Here is a 23,327-nt window from a genome sequence, read left to right on the forward strand (position 1 = left end):
AAGTGAGACCAGCCTGATTTTAGTGTGACTTTGTGCAAAGAGATGAGCCTCCTCTTATCTTGTCTTTGTCTCTTATTCCAGGGATTGTTCTTGCAGACATCATTGAGAAGTACTTTGTATCTCCGACCCTGTTTCGAGTCATCAGACTGGCGAGGATAGGACGTGTACTTCGACTTATACGTGCAGCCAAAGGAATTAGGACTCTACTGTTTGCCTTAATGATGTCCATGCCAGCACTGTTCAACATTGGCCTCCTGCTTTTCCTCGTCATGTTCATCTATGCAATCTTCGGTATGGCGAACTTTGCCTATGTGAAAAAACAAGACGGGATTGACGACATGTTTAACTTTGAGACCTTTGGGAATAGTATGATCTGCCTTTTTCAGATCAGCACCTCGGCAGGCTGGGACAACCTGCTGAGTCCCATCATGGCCAGCCCCCCAGAGGAGTGCGACATTAACTTTGTCAATACTGGCACCAACACCCGGGGAAACTGCGGCAGCCCATCAGTGGGCATCGCTTTCTTTGTCAGTTACATCATCATCTCTTTCCTCATTGTGGTAAATATGTATATAGCTATCATTCTGGAGAACTTCAGCGTTGCCACAGAAGAGAGCACAGAGCCGCTGAGCGAGGACGACTTTGAGATGTTTTACGAGGTTTGGGAGAAGTTTGATTCGGAGGCCACGCAGTTCATTGAGTTTTCCATGCTGTCGATCTTCGCTGACACTTTGTCTGAGCCGCTGCGTATAGCCAGGCCCAACAAGATCAAGCTGATCTCCATGGACCTTCCCATGGTCAGCGGGGATCGGATCCACTGCCTGGACATCCTGTTTGCCTTCACAAAGCGTGTCCTGGGAGAGTCGGGTGAGATGGACGCCCTCAAGCAGCAAATGGAGGAGAAGTTCATGATGACCAACCCCTCCAAGGTTTCCCACGAACCCATCACTTCCACGCTGCGCCGCAAACTGGAGGAGGTGTCCGCAATCATCATCCAGAGGTGTTACAGGAGGCATCTGGTGCGTCGGCAGATGAAGCAGGCGTCCTACCTCTACAGACAGATAAACTACGAGACTGTAGTGGATGTGGAGAACGCTCCAGAGACGGAGGGGCTGATCGCCTCCATGATGCAGCACTACGGACTCATCGGGGAGGAGATTGCACAGACAACAGAGGACGCTCTACTGTCCTCGCCACCATCTTATGACAGCGTGACCAGAGCAGCCAGTGAGCTCTCTGAGGTCGTCAGATCATTATCCAGAGACTCTGAACTCGGGGAGTCTGGTGAAAACTATGAGGAAACTTTCCTTTGAGACTCGATTGTGTGGAGAGTGTTTGTGTGGTTTTTGACTGTTTTGTTTACAGCAGAGAATTTAGCTAAAAATAACTCACGGTCAAAGAGATGAACCTTTTTTATATATCAGTAAATGCCGAGGAAATATGCAATATTTTTAAGTAACTCAGCCTCTGTTTAAATTAAACAACCCAGAAGTCAATTTTGTTACACAGTTTAGACCTCTGTAAGAGGAAGTTTAACTCGTCCCCACACCTTTTTAAAAATTAACATTTGGCAGATAGTTTATAAATCAAGATAGAAGAGAAATTGCTTAGTTTTATGTATATTAAATATAAATAACACAACACATGAGTATGTTTGACATACAGACAGAGAATTGTATGAAAAGTTCCAAAAAATAACAAGAAAACTCATCTGATGCAACAATCACAGGAAATAATCTGCCAAAATTCATCCACACTGCTCATTTTAAACAAACTTCCTGCAATTACTCCATTCTCTGTTTGGGTTAGTTGTAAAGTTTATCAGTTCCTCTGTACTGTTTTTGCTATGCATTGAATACAATATGAAATATCCATAAAATATGAGTCACTTTACTCGATGATAGAAAAGGGATCCCTTAAGGAAAAACATTTGGAACCACTGCACTAAATGAACCGGTTATCACGAGAAAACAAGCTCGTTATATTGAGATAGGGCTGGGCGATATGGACAAAAATTCATATCTCGGTATTCACAGGCTAACAAGGGGGATACACAACAAACATCTCAGTATTTTCTATGAAATGAGCTACATGTTCAGCTGCAAGTCAAGCCACATTTAAGATGTCACACACACTTTTATGAAAACAGACTGTGATTAAAATAAAATGCAAAGACAGCGATTTTTTCCCTGTTTGAAAATATACAGCTGCACAACATGTCAATGAAATATGATGTAAAATAGATAGCAGGGTTTTACATTAACTTTTTGCACACACCACTGGAGCTCCAGAGGTTAAAAGGTTTGCAGCACAGGACACAAAACATAGAGTATAAAAGAATCAATTAGGTTTGAAACAATTAAAAGTCTTTGTGGGGGAGTAAAAAAGTCATTTTCCATCTGTTGGCCTTTCACATGAATCTATTGCTGGAAAATTATTGTCTCAGTCTCAGAATGTCAGAATGTCTCAGTGTCACACATTAGACCACAACTACCAAGAAGAACAGCAATGCGCTATGATACACCTCACACACAAACTAGCAAACACGCTCGCCTGACACGATCAAGCAGCTCTGTCTCCCACACATGCAGCGCAGCGCTGTACTGCACATGTGCTACTGCGGCCATTTCATCCATCTCACAGACTGATTTAGCGCAGCACGTGCAACATACAGACCAATGAACAGACAGATTAAACAGAGGAGCAGCTCTGTGTCTCTCCGAGTGCTGCTAGAGAACTTGTGAGTGATATTGATATATTGTACACAACCGTTATAACGCCCAGCCCTATACTGAGATAGCCAAATACGTAATTCGTTATCTCAAAATAATGGCTTTAATAGAAATTATTGCAACACGCCGTTCTTGGCCTCCGTACTAATGAAGTAAAGAACCCAACAAGTAAAGTAACGAAAAATAAACATGAGCAATATTAATTCCAGAAAACAAATTTTAGAGTTTGTCAGGACAGATTCAAGCAGCTGTGACTACTAACCTGTGTTTGTGATCAAAACACTATGTTTGAAAAACTATATTTATAGCTCCTTTTCCACTGCATGAAAAACCCACTTACATCTGGCTTTTGCATGTAATAGGAAATGTTATAATCACCATTCACACCAGGGTCAAATGACTCTGCCGTAGTCAAGGTTATTTATCAGCTCTCAACGGCGCTGATGGAAACACAACACTTGGGTGAACGGGCTAATTTTAGCCACCACAAATTACTATCTGTCTCCACCCAAGCCGCGCTCAAACATCAATCCAAATTCGTCTGCACTAAGTTTGAAAGAGAGACTGAATTAGTAAGAGATATATGAAAAGTGACCACTGAAAAGTTTTCATTGGCCTCCATGCCACTTTCTACTGTTTACTAACCTGTTTTCCGGCCTGTCCGTGACATCGAACATGGTGCACCAAAAAATAACCACACACACAGAAAGGCTTTGTCTGCCGCAGAGCTGCGTACACAGCTCTGGTCTTCTGGCAATGGTAAAGGAGTTTTCAGACACCTTTCTCAAATATTTAAACCTTTGAACCCTGGGCTTATTGATGAGGTTTCTTTCAAAACTATGGGGAAAAAAGGCAATGAGCAACTTGGTAATAAATGTCTCACAAATTGCAAAAAATAATAGATTTAATTAATTTAAAAAAGAAAAAATAATAACCAGTGTAAAAAAAAAAAGAAAAAAGCTAGGGCAAAACTATATTTGTAATTATTATTATGACATATTTAAAATTATTAAGCACTCTTTCCAGGTCATTTCCTTGTTTTTTGTTTTTAACTTTCTTTCTTTCTTTTTTTTTAACTAATTTTCTTGTTTTGAATTTTCTCTTTTTAATAATCTCTTGCAATTTTGGGGGGGTCACTTCTTCTTTCATTGCTCATTGCCTTCTTCCCATGTTTTTGAAAGAAATCAAGACAATTTGCTCAGGTTTCAAAGGGTTGTTTTGGTGCAAAAAGGTAAATCATGTGAGAAAAATGAAGCTTTTTCCTCAAGTTCATTCATGACTGTAGCTGCAGTGAAGCTCTTATCCAGGTGTTACTAACATGATTTTAACCAAAGCTAACATTTGCTCATAACATTTTAAATATTTACATTTTAAATTTGAAGGAAAAACATATAACTAATTTTATTAATTTATAGTAATTTCTAATGTTTGGGATTTCTTTATTTATGAGTGGTCAGTTAAATAATTCCTCTCATATGCATTTTGACTAAATGGAGGTGCTTCATACTGTGTGTGATGACAGAGATATATCAGCTGGTTAACAAAGCTTCAGGTGTATTCAGTTCATGACACATATACATTAAGAAAAGCACAATGTCTTGTTACCTTATTATGCAGTGTATACTAACATGACCAAATATACTGAAATGGTTCTGATGAGGAAAAACTATATCTAATTCATTTGTCAAACAGCACATCATTAGTTTAACTTGTATCGATAACAAAGACGAGCTGTGTGTCCTACTAATCCCTGAATTATGTGCCTGATTTTGACTGTCGTCCGCACACTCTCTCTGAATCTCTTTAGGCCGTTTAATTTGACCTGATGGATGTGGATCGTTGGAGCGTGAATGCACTGAAAGCTCATTTTGTAATTAACTGTGTAAAGTACTCTGAGGCTGTGTAATGTATGTAAAGCTAATTTTTACCTATTTTTTGTAATGTATTTATATTGAAAGACCGTTTCAGTGACTCTCATGACGGCCATAAGAAGAGATGATCAAATTATATAAATATACTGTGTTCATTTTTATATAAAAGACTTTCCTTGAGAACCTGACTGTCTGTATTGCATTTAGGTCGATCATTTCATGGATTGTTTTATTAAATGGTAATAAAACTCTTTTCCATATTAAAAACTTAGCAAAGCTTTTCAATTAGGGCAGGGTGATATGGAGAGAATCAAATATCTTCTTTTTTTTATCACATACCTTGATGTTGTTATTGTGATAGTATTGTGGGGTTAACCCTTGGTGCTTCTGACAAAATATTAATACAAAGGGAATTTTGATAAATAATTATCAGTACTGTGGATATAATGACTAAGGATGCTCTCACACCTGTCCTGTTTGGTTCGGTTCAATCGAACTGAGGCCATGTTTACACGAAAACGATCCACTGAAAACAGAATTGTTTCTCATTTTTGTTTTAAAAAAAGTTCCACGTTTAGATGACAATGTTTTGATAGCAATCGCCGTGCACATGGATCTGCAAAAATGACCAAAAACGCTGCAGTATACATGCCAGGTCAGTAGTTGGCGGTGTGACGCTTACGCTTCCTTCTACAGAGCGGCGATGTATAAACAAACAAAATGGCAACCGCACAAACGTTTGTCTGGACGGACAACAAGGTGGAGTTGCTACAGTAAATCTACACTATGATGGGGAAGCATTGATAAATTCAATAGGGTGAGCAGCACAAACAGAGCTCGGGAGTCCGCCATTGTTGTTGTGATGGTCGACTTCATCGCGCGTGCCTAGTGACTGGAAGCGTAACGCGCATGTGCGAAAAGTCTCCGTTTTCAGAGGAACTGCATATTGCAAGTTTATATGACAACGGAGACGGTGCCGTTTCCAAAAAATTGCACTCTGGAACATTGCATTTTCAGGCACCCAAAACGCCGCTGTTGTGTAAAGAATCAGCCAAAACGCAAAAAGTTTACAGTTTTCGGTTGAAATCGTTGTTGTATAAACGGGACCTCAAGTTCATTTGCCCCCCAAGTGTGGTTTGTTTGGGCAGGTGTGAACACAGCAATCGCACTTGGGTGCGCACGAAAACAACCAGACCGAGACCTTCTTGAAGAGGTGGTCTCAGTCCAGTTACAAATGAACTGTGGTGCGGTTTGTTTGTGGTGAGAACTACTGACTTCAGGGGAGTTGTGATGCTCAAAAAAGCGTATCCACGAATTTACAGATGTCTCTTTTGCCCAAGTCAAGGCTACAGGGCATCACACGACAATGTAGTTACACTGTTTGGCTTCTATGAAAATTGGCTTCAAAGCCTAGCGCACTTCCGGCAGTATTTGACGAGTTGGGACAAGAATGTGTTGAAATAATAGAACAGCTGGAACAGTCTGGTCAGTTCAGAAAATGACATAATACAACCTTTAAAACCAGGAAAAGACCACAAATATGATATCCAAAATCAATATAATAGCAGTTGCCCAGCTCTACTTTATAATCATTAACACATTGCCATTATCTTATTTTAACCATTAACAGTTACGGATATGTGAATGTATTTTATTGTACTGAAAAACAAAAGCTAAATTCAAATCTGTGCAGCATCCCTCCATTTTCACATGAGGAACCAGTTAGCTGATTTGACCTCATTACAAGGCAGGCGCTGTTAAATCTCTCTCTCTCTCTCTCTCTCTCTCTCTCTGAGTCCATGTGTATAAAAAAAAAAACAGGACAGATGTGCACAAACCTCTGCATCTCCATGGCTGTCTGTCCCTATGAGTGTATTGCCCTTTAAATCTGTGCTGATTCATATGTTGGAGAGTAGAGGATCATACACAAAGAAGTATCTCACAGTAATTCTGCTACGTGATTAACCACCAAAAAATTCTACTGATAATAAATAGTGCACAGCCGTAAAAAAAAATCAGAAAAACCAAACACGTTTTTTAGCTTTTTGGCCTGTGTGTGTTTCCTGTCTCTAGGATTGCCTTCGTCAAGACATCAGTGAATTGTTTTACGAATAAAATGTTTAGATTTCAGTGCCGAATTCAAGTTAATAGTTGAGCACTCCCACATTTTCAGTTTGGAAAAAAATCATCAAGGGTGCCAATTTGGATTTAGCCCCAAAGAGATTTCCTCTCTCTGGTTGTCAGGGTGGTCAAATCCAACTCTGACCAGCTGGGATAGAGGGATAATCTGTGTGTAAAAAAAAATCACTTGTTTTAATTACACACTCACAGACACACAAATGCACGCACTCTTTCTCTCTCTCTCTGTCTCTCTCACACACACACACACACACACACACACACTCATACATACAGTACACATACATGCATTAACACAACCACCACCACAAACACACACACACACACACAAACACACTATACTTCTGCCATCCATCCTCATAATAGACAGATGCTTACTTTGAATTTAATTTGGGTTTGCGCATAAAGTGCCAGGAAAAATGTGACTTGACTGAATGTGACTTGGTAATTGATCTGATTTTTAAGCGTTTGGACATGTGGCGGAGATTAAAGCTTCATCAGAGAGAGCAAACATTTTTAAAAAGATTAAAAAGGCACTATGTCTAATTACAAAATGCACCCAGCAGCACACAGTAAAACGCAGCAATGTCAACGTAACGCATCACAAATCGTCTACATATACTGTAGGCATGCTAAACTCTAATACATAAGACATTTGATGAATTGCATGTTCCGTGTGTGCCATTTATTCAAATGACATTTAGTTAAACGGAGGTCATGAGTCATCATCAGTCAGAGGTCGGAGGGAATGTAATTCATTTTTATTTTTCTACATGATGATCTTTATATCTGCCCGTCGCTGCAATGAACTTAAACATGTTAAATATGTATAAACTGCTCAGTCTGTCCTAATCATTTTATACATTATTAATATTATTATTTAAAGACTACACGTAAGAAAAATTACCTGTAAACATTAAACCAGTTTGTAATGTTTTAAGGGGACGCAGCCATTTGTGGTAGGCGAGTGGTTTGTATGGAAGCCTATTGATGCCAAAAAAAAGCACATAAAAGTAATAAAAAAGTGTGCTTATAAAATTTAGAATTAGTCAAAATCATTGCAAGTCAAACGTTTTATTTTTCTACTCTTTTAATAATTTTTATATTTACTTACTCATAATTTTGACTTAACGCCTCATTTCCACTTTGTATGTGACTGGTGTCCATAGATCTGCAACTATACGAATGATGCCTCTAGTGTCCTACGCAAGGAAGTGCATTTCTTTACAGATGGATAGAAACCTGATAGAAACTACCTTTAGCCATGGGGTGGGATCTAATTTGTCCGTTGTTCACCGCAAAGTAGTTTGAAATACGTGCTAGGATCATTTCCGGGACAGACACAGGGCCTGCTAGGTACACGGCATGTTTTGTGAAAAATTGAATTGAAAAGACGAATAACCGCCTGAAGAAGTCATCACGACAGTCTGACTGTATTATATATAACCATATTTTAACAGAACAACATAACTCAGATTCACAATGAACAGGCAACTGAACTTTAGAGAATTGTCTGTTTTTGTTTGCCTAATGTTAGCCAGTTAGCTGTTAGCTAGGCTAGGACATTGTCATACAGTCTCTCTGAAATCCACCGCATTAGGTCAATTGTTTTTATCATACTCGAGGCAGAGTCCAGATTGAAATAATATGACTGCCGCTTCATTTGTCTCCGTACACATATGTAAGTGGAAATGAGGCGTTAAGTCTGCAGCAACTGGTTTTAAGTTCAAATAGAAAGCGCAACATTAGCATTCAGTCTATTTTTTTTGGACACTTGGCAAATGTAAATCCAGTGTTCACTCTTCTGCTTTAAAGTGGAAACAGATTACTTGTAAGATTTTCCGGACTTGCGTTTCCAAGTAGTATTATTGTTAGCACCGCTGTCACAAAGACAACCGGATCGCCATCCATTTTCCTTGGAGCCAAAGATGAAAAATACGAAGACAAGACCTTGTTGTTCTTCATGGTAGCAGCCCTGTTGACCAGCTTCCCTCTGCTGTGTGCCTTCTTGTGATGGAAGTGCAATAAATTATATAGGGCATTAAATGTAAGGTTGCAACTTTTACTAAAATCCAACTTTTAACTTAGCCTTCATACCAGTTGTTGCAGCTGGTTGCATGTTATACTGTAGCTCTGTGCTGCTGGCTGGCTGATTGTGAGTGGCAGAGTAAAAATCGAGGTTAGTCTCACTAAAAGGGTGAGTCCAAAATAGAGGAAATAGCCTTTTTAAGTACAAGAGGGCCCTTCTGTCAGTCAACATGCACTGCGGGGATTTACTTGGTGTCATGGTGGCTAACGCTGCCCAGATGGTCTGATGAGGCACTATCTAATTACTTTTCCCATGGTTCCTCTTTTTCTGATGAATACTGACAGGGCCCTAGCTCTTAGAAAGCCATCACTGCCACCACCAGGGGATTCACGCACCTACAGCAGCTCCAGGTGAGACTGGTGTGTAAATCTGGAGCCAGACAAAAGGCCAACAACATGAAATACCTAACATCAAACTGGAGAGCATTTGGAGGAGATTTCAGAGGACATAAATGAGTTAACATTTAGGACAAACATCGATCCACTGCATTGTTAATGATGATAATAATAATAATGATTACACAAACATGTTTGTACCTTTGTTAATTTTACTATATAAAATTCAGCATAATTTTAATATAAAATTCTCTATGTAGTTCAGTTTGATCTCAGGTTTTACATCAGTCTCACAGATTGCAGGTCAAATGTAGATTGTAATAGCCTACATGATTATACACTGGTCACTTTACCAGGTTGGACCCCTCTTGCTTTCAGAACTGCCTTAATTCTTGGTGTCATAGATTCAATAAGGTGCTAGAAACATTCCTCAGAGATTTTAGTCCATATCGACATGATAGCATCACACAGTTGCTGCAGATGTTATCTTAGATGTTATGTTAACTTTTATTTTTTTTGGACTGTTTAGAAGACCTTTTGTTTGAATCTTGAAAATGGATGTACTGCCCATTTGAAGTGCTCTTTTTCCATTAATTGATTTTCGTTATACATTTTGCAGTGGCAGCCTGACAGGGATGGACGATCCCTAAGCACCCTGTAGCAACCTGAATTTAGCCACAGCAAGACTGCGCGCCAGGGATCTGATCCTGGACCACTATCTTGACTGCCCCATGTACCTACAGCATCAGCAAACTTTCTGTTGCTGCCGTTACACAGGTTAGGCCCATATGCAATGGAGTTGCTCACCTGGCACATATGCCAAACAGTTTTCTAGCTTCTGGGTTTACGTCCACCGAATATGCACTCGTGTTTCTATCGCTGGCTCTGCCCACGAATTCTTGCTTGGTTCATAGACTTCACATTGTGATGACATCACAGATTTTTAAATTGCTTTTCCCGGCCCCAGGAAAGTTTTACAGAAACATAGAAACATTCATAATTGACCTTGTTTGCAGTCTTGTCACTTTTACAATGGTGGTCCGTGGAGAATAAGCTTTTTGGGACGCAGGGGATTTATGCGCTACAACACAGCGAGTGGCCACTGGAGATACCTGCTTCAAGGCTAAGTGGCATTCCTGGGGGTCTTATTAGTCCCTGAACCCCACACCTGGGATCTCATTTAGAAAACAGTACGTAAGACCCATACTAAAATGTACATACCAAGAGCCAAAAATGGTGTGCGCCAAGAAATATTCTATAATTTCTCCAGTCAGGTTTCAGCTTCACCACCTGCATCTGCAATTTCCCGTTGCAAAAATGTTCGTAAGCATGGGTCAGAGTTTCTTGCAATGAGTCTGTTTTCATAGATCACAACTGTTCCCTGAGAAGTGGCGTATGCCTCTTTCAGGCCTTGTTTTGTGCGTATGTAAAGTTTAGAAATGAGCCCCCTGGAGTTTGCACTGGTTGAATTCAAGTTTCTACAGCACCTAAGGTCCGAGCTGCCGTCCACTCCCTTCCCAGAGAAGTGATGTTAGCGTTTTAGAAGAGGGAGTGAGGCGGAGGGTCAGTGGGCTAGCCATAAGATATGTTTCCATCCAAAAGTGATTCGAATCACTGGGAAATGCGCATTAAAAGAAATACAAATCCTGAGTGTTTCCATTAAATGTATGGACTTTGGTAAAAACTACGAACTTGCGCGAGTTTTCTGCAGAACCAGAAACAAAACAAGTCTCGAATTCTTCTTCTTCTATGTTTTCTGGCGGTTGGCAACCAGCTTGTAAATGCATTACCGCCTTCGCGACCCGGAGTGTGGATATCACCATGGAGAGAGCTGCACTACGTCAGACTTAATTTGAACATAACTGTTTCCATCCCCCCGTTTTGCGAATCAACATTTTTTCGAATCAACCAAAACCCGGAAAAAGCCAGCGTATTTTCGTTTGTGCGAATCAGGGGATTTTAATTCGAATTTTGGCGTTTCCATCATAATTTTCTGATGCGATACTTCTAAATGCGCATCTAAACAGGCTGATGGAATCATGGCTATGACCATAAAAGGGGGCTAATTAGCTAGCTAGCTAATTCTCATCTTATTTGTGGTCTGATAAACAATAAGTTCATCAAATACAGTACCCCATAGCATAATATCAGTGCCTCCTGTGCTGAAAAGAAATCCCAGCGCTACAGGAACCACTTGCATTTAAAATACATTCTGATATGGTGGTTTAATCTGGCTATTGTTAGCTAACATTAGCTTGCTTGCTGAGGCGGAGGAATTGCTAGCTAGCTAACATAGTAAAATACTCAAGTGATTAACGTCATTTGATTAATCTAGACTGCAGGGCTAATATGGATGGTAAATTAGCTAGCTTGCTGTTTTCAAATTAATTTATCAGCTAACGTTATTTAACAAACAAACGCCACATCCTCGCAGTGTAGCTTACTTACAGCTAGCTGGCTAACGTTTGCTTGTTTGCTCGCTAACGTTAGCCTAGCCTAGTAAAACTATCTGAGTGGATTTATCAGTTGACTAACTTGCCAACTTACTTTCCCAGCTGACATAATCCATGATACTAAGTTATATTAAAACAGTATTAATTTAGCCAACAATAAATGATTAATATAATGATGATAATGATAAATGTAACAGCGCAAAGCACCTTCTTCTAGCCGAGAGCGATGCAGCAGCAACCTGCAAGGTAACAAGTTTTGTATAAATACTTGTAAAAACTTTTTTTTTTTTTAATAAATTGTCATTGAAAACTTTAAAAATTTCTTCTTGGAATAACATCCACAAACCTTGCTAAGATAATAGAGGCTCTTTTTCTTAGTGTTTATCTTTTAAATGTCAATTATTATGTTTGTGATGGACTCAAGTACAAGTTCATGTTAGATTTATGTGCAGTCTTTTATTGTCAGGAGCAGACACATTGCAGTTGTAAGCAATGTATTGTATTGTTTGATGTGTTTCTTAAAGACCCTTTTAAAATATGTTTTAGGGTTTCAGAGAACAAATAATGTCACTGTAGAGGGTACACTATGAGGGTAACATAGTGCTTACACGAAGTTAAGTGTGAAATCTTTTTACATACCACTATCAGTACAGGCTAGTTGCATCAATACCCTTAAATTCAATTCCCTTCTGTGTGTGGCATAAGAGCAGTTGCGCCTGAAAGCCTCACCCTGCTTCTATTTTCAGGAATACAATCATAATTTGATAAAATTGGCATTTGGTAATCACATGAATTAGACAGTCTTGTTCTGCACTACACTGTGAGTTTTCAAGTGTCTCTTCAGGTGATTGAGGCATGTGTAAGTCTTTGCACACAGCTGACAAGCGTAGGGTCTCACCCCTGTATGGTTCATGTTATGTTTCTTTAATTCACTGCCACGTGAAAAACCTTTCCCACATTCAGAACAGATGTAAGGGCGCTCTCCAGTGTGAACACGCATATGAAGTGTCACTTTACTCGCCATGGTGAATCCCCGCCCACATACAGTGCACTTGTATGGCTTTTCCCCAGTATGGGTTCGTCTGTGTATCTGCAGCTCGCCGGCTGAAACAAAAGCCTTGCCGCAGTCGGAGCACAGATACGGTTTCTCTCCAGTGTGGGTCCTTATGTGTATGTTCAGGTTTCCTGATACAGAGAAACGTTTTCCACAGTACGTGCACTGAAACGGCCTCTCACCTGTGTGACTGCGCATGTGAAGGTTCAGGTCATGCTTGTTTTTGAAGGCTTTGCCACAGCGCACACAAATCTGTGTTCTCTGTTGTCTGTGGCGCAGCTCATGGGCTGTCAAACAGGCAACAGAGCTGAAGACTTTCCCACACTGCATGCACTGATTAGACAGCTCGGGAGGATGAATCTTCTGGTGGGTTCTCAGCTCACTCATAGTGGGGTATACCTCCCCACACTGTCTGCACGTGAAGACACGGTTCTTAGTGTGAGTCAGCTCATGCTTACTCAGCAGATGCATTTTCGTAAAGCTTTTTCCGCACTGAGAACAGTCAAACTTTTGGACGCTATGAACACACTGGTGTCTAAATTTGTCCTGTATTGATTCAAAGCTATTCCCACATTTGATGCAGATATAAGCTGCTTTTGTGCACTGCGTCCTCCTGTGAGTTGACAGGTCAGAGGTCCTCCTGAAGGCTTTTCCACACTGAGAGCACTTGTAAGGGTTTTCTCCCGTGTGCAGCCTCTGATGCTCCAGAAGTTCGTAGCGGTAAATGAAGCACTTTCCACACTGAGTGCATTTATGTGCAACTCTCTGCCGTGGAGGGCCCATCATAGAGCTGGACATTACAGGACTCTCAGCAGATGCAGGGGGAGCTCGGCAGGTGTCTGAAACTCCGTCATTATTCTCCTCTCCAAAGTTCACATCAGAAATGTTGTCAATACATTTCTCTACTGTTGTTTGTTCTGCATTGCTGCCATTCTGAATGTTTGTTTCCTCCTCAGACAGCCATCTTGCATCCTGTATTCCCATATCTCCTGCATCCTGAGGAGAAATCCCCTCAGATTCTCTTTGGTTTTGAAATGTTTGTGTGTTAGAATCTGCATCTTTGGCGTTGGTCTCTTGCGGTAAAGGAGGGAGAGATAATGATGAGAAGAGCCGCTGCTCTGAGGGGGAGAGCACTGTTGGAAAAGGGAAATACAAAATGTGAGACAGTGATTCATTTACACTCCACCATGTAAAGGTGATAACTTAATCCAAACCTAAAGATATCAATTTACAATGTAAAAAGAAAAAAACCCTCACATTTAACAAGCTGGAACCAGCAACTGCTGCTTAAGAAATCACTGTCTGATGATCTGACTCATCAGTTAGTTGACAGATTGTTTCAGCACTAATATGCACATAAAAATCTGGTTGGTATTCGAGGCAGACTGACTTACTGCTGGTATCCATCTTGGCCATTTTATCACTGTGGGCTTTGCTTCTGAGCAGCACTTTGAGGTCGTCTGTTTTGGATACACACTGCATGTACTCTTCCAGCACAGAGGGTGTATCGCTGATCCACACTGCAGTCTGTCAAACAAACAAAAGTATCATCTTGATGAACTGGAACCAGACAAACCAACCTCTGGAAATGCTTTGTAAACTGTGTCATTTTGTCTTTACCTGCTTAAAGTCTGGTATAAGCAGCAACTCTTCTAGTCTGGTGAAGAACTCACAAACCAGTGTCTCCAGAGCTGTATCAAAGTCAGACCCATACTCCACAGGAAACACATTCTGTGTGGTGGAAAAGATCAACCCAAAGCATGGATGTTACACATCATCTTACTGCATCACAATAAAACAAACTGCTAACGATGAGGTGAATGCAGAGACACACCTTCAGGAAGTGCTCTCTCCCTTTCGGGTCCTCCAGAAGTCTTTGAACAAGTCTGACAAAGTTGGCCTCAAGAGCTTCATTTCCTGCATGAGCCTGTCAAGTAAAACATATACACCCAAAATAAGCACAACGTTTCTCAAACAGACATTTAATGTCCAGGATTGAAGAAGTCACACACCTGTTTGGAGCTGGATGGCAGGAGGCTGTTCAAGCACGATTTTACACCTCTGAGATCCTCTGACTGTTCAGAGCTTAACATCTGTAACGTCATCTGGAAAAGCCATTTAGACATGATACAAATATTAATTTCTAAAGCTCAAGTCTGCTGATAATTAAGCAGCATACTGATACAGAGTCCATCTGTACCTCTCACCTTTGCTCTTAAGCCCAGAGTGAGCAGTCTCATCTGTCTGTCTGTCAAGATGTCAGGGATGGCTTCAGTTATCAAAGACACAAACTCCTCCACTTTCCCATAATGCACAATGTTCCTCAGACGAACCACCTTCCACATCACAGCCGACATCATCCGCAGAGGTGGAACCAGGAGCCTCAGTGAGGACAGAGGCAGCGGACCCTCTGTAAGGAGGAGCAGAATACTGCACTTAAAATATATGTTCACAGCATCTTTACTATAATTTACAGTCTCAACTGTATTTGCAGAGACAACAATTGATGAACACACAGTTCATACAATCACACTTCAGACACACCAACAAAGCGGTCTGTTCATCTTTTTGCACACATATAACATTCTCTATGATCAAGCAGTGATCATATAAACCACACAAGGTGTAACAACAATAGAAAACAATGTGTGTAGCATTAGTTTTTATTGATCATGGATATTGAGTACAGAATATGGAAGTTTTCTGAGCCTGTTGATGTGTTTCTTGACCTTTAAAAAAGAAAAAGACTTTAAACTCAGTGGAACTTTTACTAAGTTAGTAAAATTTAAAGAAGAAATGAAGCTAACTAAATATATCACTTAAGGTGCCAAAAAATAGTATATTTATATTCCACATTATGCATTTGCATTTATAACATTCATGTTTACATTTAGCTTATTCATTTGTATATACTTTCTACTATAAATTTACATTTGATTTATGTCATTATCCCTATATTTTAACTTGCAATATTTTGTCTTAGATTTTAATTTTTTTTATTATTTATTTATTTTTTTCTTCTCTCATTCTCTTATTTTGGGCATATCTAATAAGAATTGTTGAAGGGAGCCTGAGACCCAAGATTTTCACTGACAACTACTTCTGTACTTTTTGTGCATACCATGATACTTTGTTGTAATATGTGTTAGAGCAAGACATGCGCAACAAAAACTGCCCCTCAACAAAGCAGAAAAGTTAATTCTTCTGTTCTTTTTATGCCCCAAATTAAATGTATATAGTAGTGATAGAATGTAACTAAGTACCTTTCCTCAGTACTTAAGTACAAATTTGAAGTACTTCTACTCAACTTGAGTATTTTAAGGTCTTTACTACATTTTGGAATCCAACATAGTATTTTTTTACTCCACTACATTTATTTGACAACATAAGTTACCATTTACTTTGCAGATCAGGATAATTAATACAAGTATATTCAACAAATATGAACACATTAATGTATATGGAAAACTTAGCTGTTCCAGCTACCAGCTATGAGTACTTTTTAGTTTTTGCTATTTGAGTATATTTTGATGCTGATATTTTTTCACTTTTACTTGAGTAAGATTTTGAATGCATAACTTTTGCTTATAGCAGAGTATTCCTGTGCTGTTGTACTGCCACTGTAACTTGTACTGTAAGATCCGACTATTTCTTCTACCACTGAAATAAAGTAAAAACTGCCATTGCTTCTCCTTATAGCGTTACATGTATCTAAAATACCTCTAGGTTTGATCATGACTGTTATTAGTTTGAAGTCAAAAGTTGCTGCTAGCAGGTAAGCTAATGTTAACATCATCACAACAAACAGATATAACCCCAGGGATAACCCCAGGGAAATCCAAAAAATTACCCATATTGTTCCCCCGAGGAGCTATGATAATTGAATTAACACTGACGAATATTTTCTTATGAAGAAAATCCTCTTTCTGCAGTTACTAGCCCTGAAAGTTAGCTTCCAGCTAACCAAGCACCTCGCTATTTGTTGTCAAATGCAGCTTCCTGCTTCTACTTCTTCGTGTGGTGTTTTTTCTGTTAACATCCGGTTTCTTTACCGCCACCGTCTGCCACAAACATGGACGTGCTATTAGAACATGGCTACTGTCGCTGCCCGAGCCCTGCTTATGACCAGCGAGAAGCAAACAGAGGTGCCTGGTTAGATTACACTAGAAGCTCATTATCACAGAAAGAAGAGTTTATTAAGTCAGTCTTAATTCAACTATCGTAGCTCTTCGGGGGAACACAATGGGTAACGTTTCGTATTTTGCCTGGGTCATATGGGTTTGTTTTGATGTTGTTAGCTTGCATGCTAACAGCAACTTCTTACTTCTCCTATCAAACAAAAATAATAGTGACAATAAAACCTGGGGTATTTTAGATAAATTAGATAAAACACAACAGAGAGAAGCCACTGCAACTTGCTTTGTGTTAGATTTATTTAATATGGGGCATATTATATCCAACTGAAGTTTCCCAATTTCATTGAGAGACTGCTGCAGTTGTGCATCTGTAGTCCCATTTAAGAGCAGCATATTCTATTCAAGTCATTTTAGTAAAACGTTATTTATTCCAATTGTGCCAGAGAATGCTTTAAATTACAGTAACACAAAATACAGTAACAATAATTAACATTCACAACTAGTAACAACCAGAGCCACCAATGGGTCACTAACTGAGTTTTAAATATCAGGCAGAATATTCAAAATGTACAAGATATAAAGTGTTTAAGGAGCAAAAAACAGTGCCTAACAGAGTAACAATAGATACAAATGAACTAAAATGGTGAAAAAAATGCAGGCTCTGCCTGATAATGAATGTTATATTGAATTTGATATGACAATGAGAAGTAGTATTGAACATAATTTTAAGAAAATTACATTGCGCCACACTGACAAGTGATAATGATATTGACAAGTAATACTGCACAAGATATTAAAAAGTATCATTGTACATCACATACAGTAATAGTGCCCCAAATGTAGGTGAATATTGTTGTTAGTGTCCTTTGTCTCAGCTCTCCTCCCTACAGGAGTTAAGAGTTACACAGTTTGATGTCCACAGGTAGAAAAGATCTTCTGTGGCATTGTGTGGTGCTCCTCTGTGGTCTCAGTCTGTTGCTAAATGTGCACTGATATGACTCCAGGGTGGCATGCAGGGGGTGAGAGGAGTTGTCCAGGATACTGAGTTGTTTTCTCAGTATCCTCCTCTCTGACAGCTCCACTAGAGACACCACTTCCACTCCCCGGACAGAACCAGCTCTCCTGATGAGCTTATTAAGTCTGTTAGAATCATCAGCTACCTTCACCCTGCACTCTTCCGCATAGAAGATGACGCTGGCTTCCAATGAGTGATAAAACATCTGCAACATGGTTCTGCAGACGTTGAAAATCTGAGTCTCCTGAGAAAATACAGGCTGCCCTGACCTTTCTGTTATAACTAAGTTTCAAGTTCTATCAGAAGCATTGTCACTGAAAATCCTGGGTCTCGGGCTCCCTTTAACAATTCTAATTAAAAATGAAACTAAGACATAAAGTAGCACAAGTTAAAATAAAGGAGTAATAATGTAAATCAGGTATAAAGTAATTTAAATCTGTAGTAGACTGTATATGCAAATGAATAAGCTGAATATTAAACAGGAATATAGTAAATCAAAATGCATAATGAGGAGTATAAAAATACTTCTATATTACTGTGCTCTATTGTGAATTTTACACATCCTCTAATTAATATTTTTGCACATCCGACACTAAACTGCAGCTTTTTAATGTTCTGACACAGCTGTATTATAAATAATTTTTATGCTGTGGTACTTTTTTAAACTATCTTTGCCATATTTTGATTTTAAATTTTCTAGTACTTTGCCTTAGTTTTATTTCCTATGAATATTTATTGTATTGTATTGTATTGTTTATTGTATGTTTTATCTTTGCACCAAGAACCAAAGTAAATTCCTTGTAAGTGACAAGGAAAATATAAAAGAAGGAACGGTCATGACGACAGTAACAGTGTTCGAAAAGCCAGACTTTGGTGTCAGTTCTATTAGAGTCAATGAGCTGGGCACTGCAAATCACACTTTAACCCATCATATCTTTGTTGTTTTACCTTTGGCTGAAAAATCCTTCCACCAGATAAAAAACACTTATAATGTGATGTCAACTGACCTTTTTTTAATCCATATATGCATGTTAGTTGTACTTGTTATTGGTCTCCTTCCAGATCATTAATGTGTCAAGCAGCTGGATTTCAGCCTCTGCTGAACAGAGCCATGATCTGTTTGAGGCTGAGACTTAACACATCCAAACACATCAACAGGCTCAGAAAACTTCCACATTTTATATCCATTATTGATAAAAACTAATGCTACATGCAGTATTTTCTGTTGTTGTCACCCTGTGTGGTTTATATGATCACTGCCCGATCATTCAGAATACATGTGTGCAAAAAGATGAGCAAGCCACTTTGTTGGTGTGACTGAAGTGTGATTGTATGAGCTGTGTGTTCATCACTTATACTCTCTGAAAACAGAGTTAAGACTGTACATTATAGTAAAGATGCTGTGAACATATATTTTAAGTGCAGTATTCTGCTCCTCCTTACAGAGGGTCCGCTGCCTCTGTCCTCGCTGAAGCTCCTGGTTCCACCTCTGCGGATGATGTCGGCTGTGATGTGGAAGGTGGTTCGTCTGAGGAACATTGTGCATTATGGGAAAGTGGAGGAGTTTGTGTCTTTGATAACTGAAGCCATCCCTGACATCTTGACAGACAGACAGATGAGACTGCTCACTCTGGGCTTAAGAGCAAAGGTGAGAGGTACAGATGGACTCTGTATCAGTATGCTGCTTAATTATCAGCAGACTTGAGCTTTAGAAATTAATATTTGTATCATGTCTAAATGGCTTTTCCAGATGATGTTACAGATGTTAAGCTCTGAACAGTCAGAGGATCTCAGAGATGTTAAAACATGCTTGAACAGCCTCCTGCCATGCAGCTCCAAACAGGTGTGTGACTTCTTCAGTCCTGGACATTAAATAACCGTAGAAGGAACGTTGTGCTTATTTTGGGTGTGTATGTTTTACTTGACAGGCTCATGCAGGAAATGAAGCTCTTGAGGCCAACTTTGTCAGACTTGTTCAAAGACTCCTGGAGGACCCGAAAGGGAGAGAGCACTTCCTGAAGGTGTGTCTCTGCATTCACCTCATCGTTAGCAGTTTGTTTTATTGTGATGCAGTAAGATGACGTGTAACATCCATGCTTTGGGTTGATCTTTTCCACCACACAGAATGTGTTTCCTGTGGAGTATGGGTCTGACTTTGATACAGCTCTGGAGACACTGGTTTGTGAGTTCTTCACCAGACTAGAAGAGTTGCTGCTTATACCAGACTTTAAGCAGGTAAAGACAAAATGACACAGTTTACAAAGCATTTCCAGAGGTTGGTTTGTCTGGTTCCAGTTCATCAAGATAATACTTTTGTTTGTTTGACAGACTGCAGTGTGGATCAGCGATACACCCTCTGTGCTGGAAGAGTACATGCAGTGTGTATCCAAAACAGATGACCTCAAAGTGCTGCTCAGAAGCAAAGCCCACAGTGATAAAATGGCCAAGATGGATACCAGCAGTAAGTCAGTCTGCCTCGAATACCAACCAGATTTTTATATGCATATTAACGCTGAAACAATCTGTCAACTAATTGATGAGTCAGATCATCAGACAGTGAATAAATGCTGGTTCCAGCTTGTCAGATATGAGGAATTTCTGTTTTTCCTCTCTTAATTTTTAAATGTATATCTTTGGGTTTTGGACAAAGGTTGTCAAACAAAACAACCAATTTTAAATCCATTCATGAGGAGTATTTTTGGAACATGCAGCAGCTGCTCCTCTCATTTATCGATGTGATCGGATCTGCTTTTAATCGGATCAGCGCATCAGTTATCCCTGCGACTAGAACTCCACAAAGTGCTGCTAAGTAAAAAATAAATTCACCGGTGCTGCGTTCATTGACCTACAAAAACGTTTATGTAGTGATCTTAAGTTTTAATAGCAGCGACAGTGTAGAAATGATAGCACCACTTTGAAAAGTAACTCTCTTAAACAATGGAATGTAAATGAATAATTTTCTCACTTTATACATTTCTCTTTTCAAACAGTGCCCTCTCCCTCGGAGCAGCGACTCTTCTCATCGTTATCTCTCCTTCCTTCGCTGAGAGAGCCCAAACATGCAGAATCTAACACGCAAATATCTTACAACAAAAGAGACTCTGAGGAGGTTTCTCTTCAGGACGCAGAAGCAGCGAACAATGCAGAACAGGAAGCAGGAGAGAAATGCAGTGACGGAGCTTCAGACACCTGCCGAGCTCCCTCTGCGTCTGCTGAGAGTCCTGTAATGTCCAGCTCTATGATTGTTCCTCCGCGGGAGAGAGTTGCTCACAAATGCACTCAGTGTGGAAAGTGCTTCATTTACCGCTATCAACTCCTGAAACATCAGAGACGGCACACGGGAGAAAACCCTTACAAGTGCTCTCAGTGTGGAAAGGCCTTTAGGACGACCTCTGACCTGTCAACTCACAGGAGGACCCAGTGCACAAAAGCAGCTTATATCTGCATCAACTGTGGGGATAGCTTTGAATCAATACAGGACAAATTTAGACACCAGTGTGTTCATAGCGTCCAAAAGTTTGACTGTTCTCAGTGCGGAAAAAGCTTTAAGAAAAAGTGCTTGCTGAGTAAGCATGAGCTGACTCACACTAAGAGCCGTGTCTTCACGTGCAGACAGTGTGGGGAGGTATACCCCACTATGAGTGAGCTGAGAACCCACCAGAAGATTCATCCTCCCGAGCTGTCCAATCAGTGCATGCAGTGTGGGAAAGTCTTCAGCTCTGTTGCCTGTTTGACAGCCCATGAGCTGCGCCACAAGCGACAGAGAACACAGATTTGTGTGCGTTGTGGCAAAGCCTTCAAAGACAAACACGGCCTGAATCTTCACATGCGCAGTCACACAGGCGAGAGGCCGTTTCAGTGCATGTTCTGCGTGAAACGTTTCTCTGCATTAGGAAACCTGAACATACACATAAGGACCCACACTGGAGAGAAACCGTATCTGTGCTCCGACTGCGGCAAGGCTTTTGTTTCAGCCGGCGAGCTGCAGATACACAGACGAACCCATACTGGGGAAAAGCCATACAAGTGCACTGTATGTGGGCGGGGATTCACCATGGCGAGCACACTGACAATTCATATGCGCATTCACACTGGAGAGCGCCCTTACATCTGTTCTGAATGTGGGAAAGGTTTTTCACGTGGTGGAGAATTAAAGAAACATGCTATGAAGCACACAGGTTTGAGACCCTACGCTTGTCAGCTGTGTGCAAAGACTTACACATGCCTCAATCACCTGAAGAGACACTTGAAAACTCACAGTGTAGTGCAAAACAAGACTGTCTAATTCATGTGATTATTTTACGCCATTGTATTAATGTTGTAGTCATGCAATGAGCCTGTCCTGTTTGCGGTGTTGACTGTAAACTGTGTAAAAGGTTTCACACTCACCCTCTTGTAAGGACTATGTTGCAAAAGCTCTTGTTTGTACCGATGATTCCTTATCCTGTGTTGTCAGATCTGTCCTCATTGTACCCTCTACAATGACATCTAAGTGTATTACTTTTGTTTTCTGAAGCCTTAAAACACATGTTAAGAGTCTCTATGAAAACATACAACAAACAATACATTCCTTGAAACTGCAGTGTGTGTATGACTCTTGACAACAGAAGACTTTGTACTTGAATTCAACATAAAAATCCTGCAGTGATCTTGCACAATATTTGTGATAAATGTAACATTAATAAATTAGAAAACAGAAAGTTACACACTTAATGCTCCTGTCATCCTGATAGGGGTTTCTAGATTTATTACATGCAGAAATTATAATGTTAGTGACAAATTCTTCGAAAATTTATGTATTACCTTAGAATTACACTTTAGGTTTTAGTTTTTTGAGATCTATGACTTTATGCATTCAATAGATATTTTTCTCTCAAAATTTGGCAGCAAAATTGTTAAAATCTGTGTTAGTTAGCTCATCTCTATCTCCAATGTGGTTGTGATTGTGAGGCTGGTTGGATGTGCTGCCAAAATAACGGAAATAACTCTTTAGGCGGCTTATGGTAGCGAAATGAACATTCAGTTCACGGGCAACAGCCCTAGTGGACATTGGTTATAGTAGCAGTGAAATGAACTGAATGTGAAGTCGTTTCTGTTCATTTGGCAGTACGTCCAACCAGCCTCACAACCGCAACAACATTGGAGATGGCTTATGGTGGTAAAATGAACATTAAATTCACAGGCAACAGCTCTGGTGGACATTCCTTATAGTAGTGAAATGTTTATTTTATTTAGAAAGGGACAGTGCACATCAATGAACATGATCACCTAAGTCACGTAAATGTGCCAGATTTAGCCATACAGCCTAATTTTCATCTGCAGTCCCTGGCAGGTTGATGGTGTAAATGGTCTGAATGTGAAGTCATTTCCCTTAATTTGCCAGTACATCCAAAATGTGCAGAGTCATCACACAACACAATGTCACAGATGCCACAAGTTTTGAGGAAGTATGCCGTTGGTATGCTGACTGCAGGAATGTTAACCAGAGCTGTTACCTTTGAAC

The 23,327-nt window shown here is 39.9% G+C and overlaps 3 protein-coding genes across 4 annotated transcripts in view; 2 read left to right on the forward strand and 1 right to left on the reverse strand.

Annotated features, from left to right (window-relative positions):
- Positions 1-2,896, forward strand: part of LOC125902249 (sodium channel protein type 4 subunit alpha B-like) — a 64,187-nt gene extending 61,291 nt beyond the window's left edge. Inside the window, exon 27 of the mRNA XM_049598453.1 lies at positions 82-2,896. Coding sequence (XP_049454410.1) covers positions 82-1,313 — 1,232 coding nt within the window. The 3' untranslated portion in view covers positions 1,314-2,896. The remainder of the gene's footprint in view (positions 1-81) is intronic.
- Positions 2,897-12,073: 9,177 nt separating this feature from the next.
- Positions 12,074-16,661, reverse strand: LOC125902252 (zinc finger protein ZFMSA12A-like). The gene is made up of 7 exons (XM_049598458.1): positions 16,524-16,661; positions 14,881-15,083; positions 14,686-14,778; positions 14,508-14,600; positions 14,294-14,404; positions 14,068-14,200; positions 12,074-13,806 (listed from the first exon to the last, which is right to left on the reverse strand). The coding sequence occupies exons 1-7, from the start codon at positions 16,525-16,527 to the stop codon at positions 12,413-12,415; spliced, it is 2,031 nt and encodes a 676-aa protein (XP_049454415.1). The 5' UTR covers positions 16,528-16,661; the 3' UTR covers positions 12,074-12,412.
- Positions 16,662-16,739: 78 nt separating this feature from the next.
- On the forward strand, positions 16,740-22,428 carry LOC125902254 (zinc finger protein ZFMSA12A-like). 2 transcript variants are annotated; one of them, XM_049598459.1, is made up of 7 exons: positions 16,740-16,818; positions 19,270-19,472; positions 19,575-19,667; positions 19,753-19,845; positions 19,949-20,059; positions 20,153-20,285; positions 20,815-22,428. In XM_049598459.1, the coding sequence occupies exons 1-7, from the start codon at positions 16,746-16,748 to the stop codon at positions 22,107-22,109; spliced, it is 2,001 nt and encodes a 666-aa protein (XP_049454416.1). In that variant the 5' UTR covers positions 16,740-16,745; the 3' UTR covers positions 22,110-22,428. The 2 variants fall into 2 exon arrangements, with proteins under 2 accessions (XP_049454416.1, XP_049454417.1); XM_049598460.1 differs by having other exon boundaries at positions 16,758-16,919.
- The last annotated feature ends 899 nt before the right edge of the window (positions 22,429-23,327 follow it).

This window comes from Epinephelus fuscoguttatus, linkage group LG15, assembly GCF_011397635.1.
Source record: "Epinephelus fuscoguttatus linkage group LG15, E.fuscoguttatus.final_Chr_v1".
Taxonomy (NCBI): domain Eukaryota; kingdom Metazoa; phylum Chordata; class Actinopteri; order Perciformes; family Serranidae; genus Epinephelus; species Epinephelus fuscoguttatus.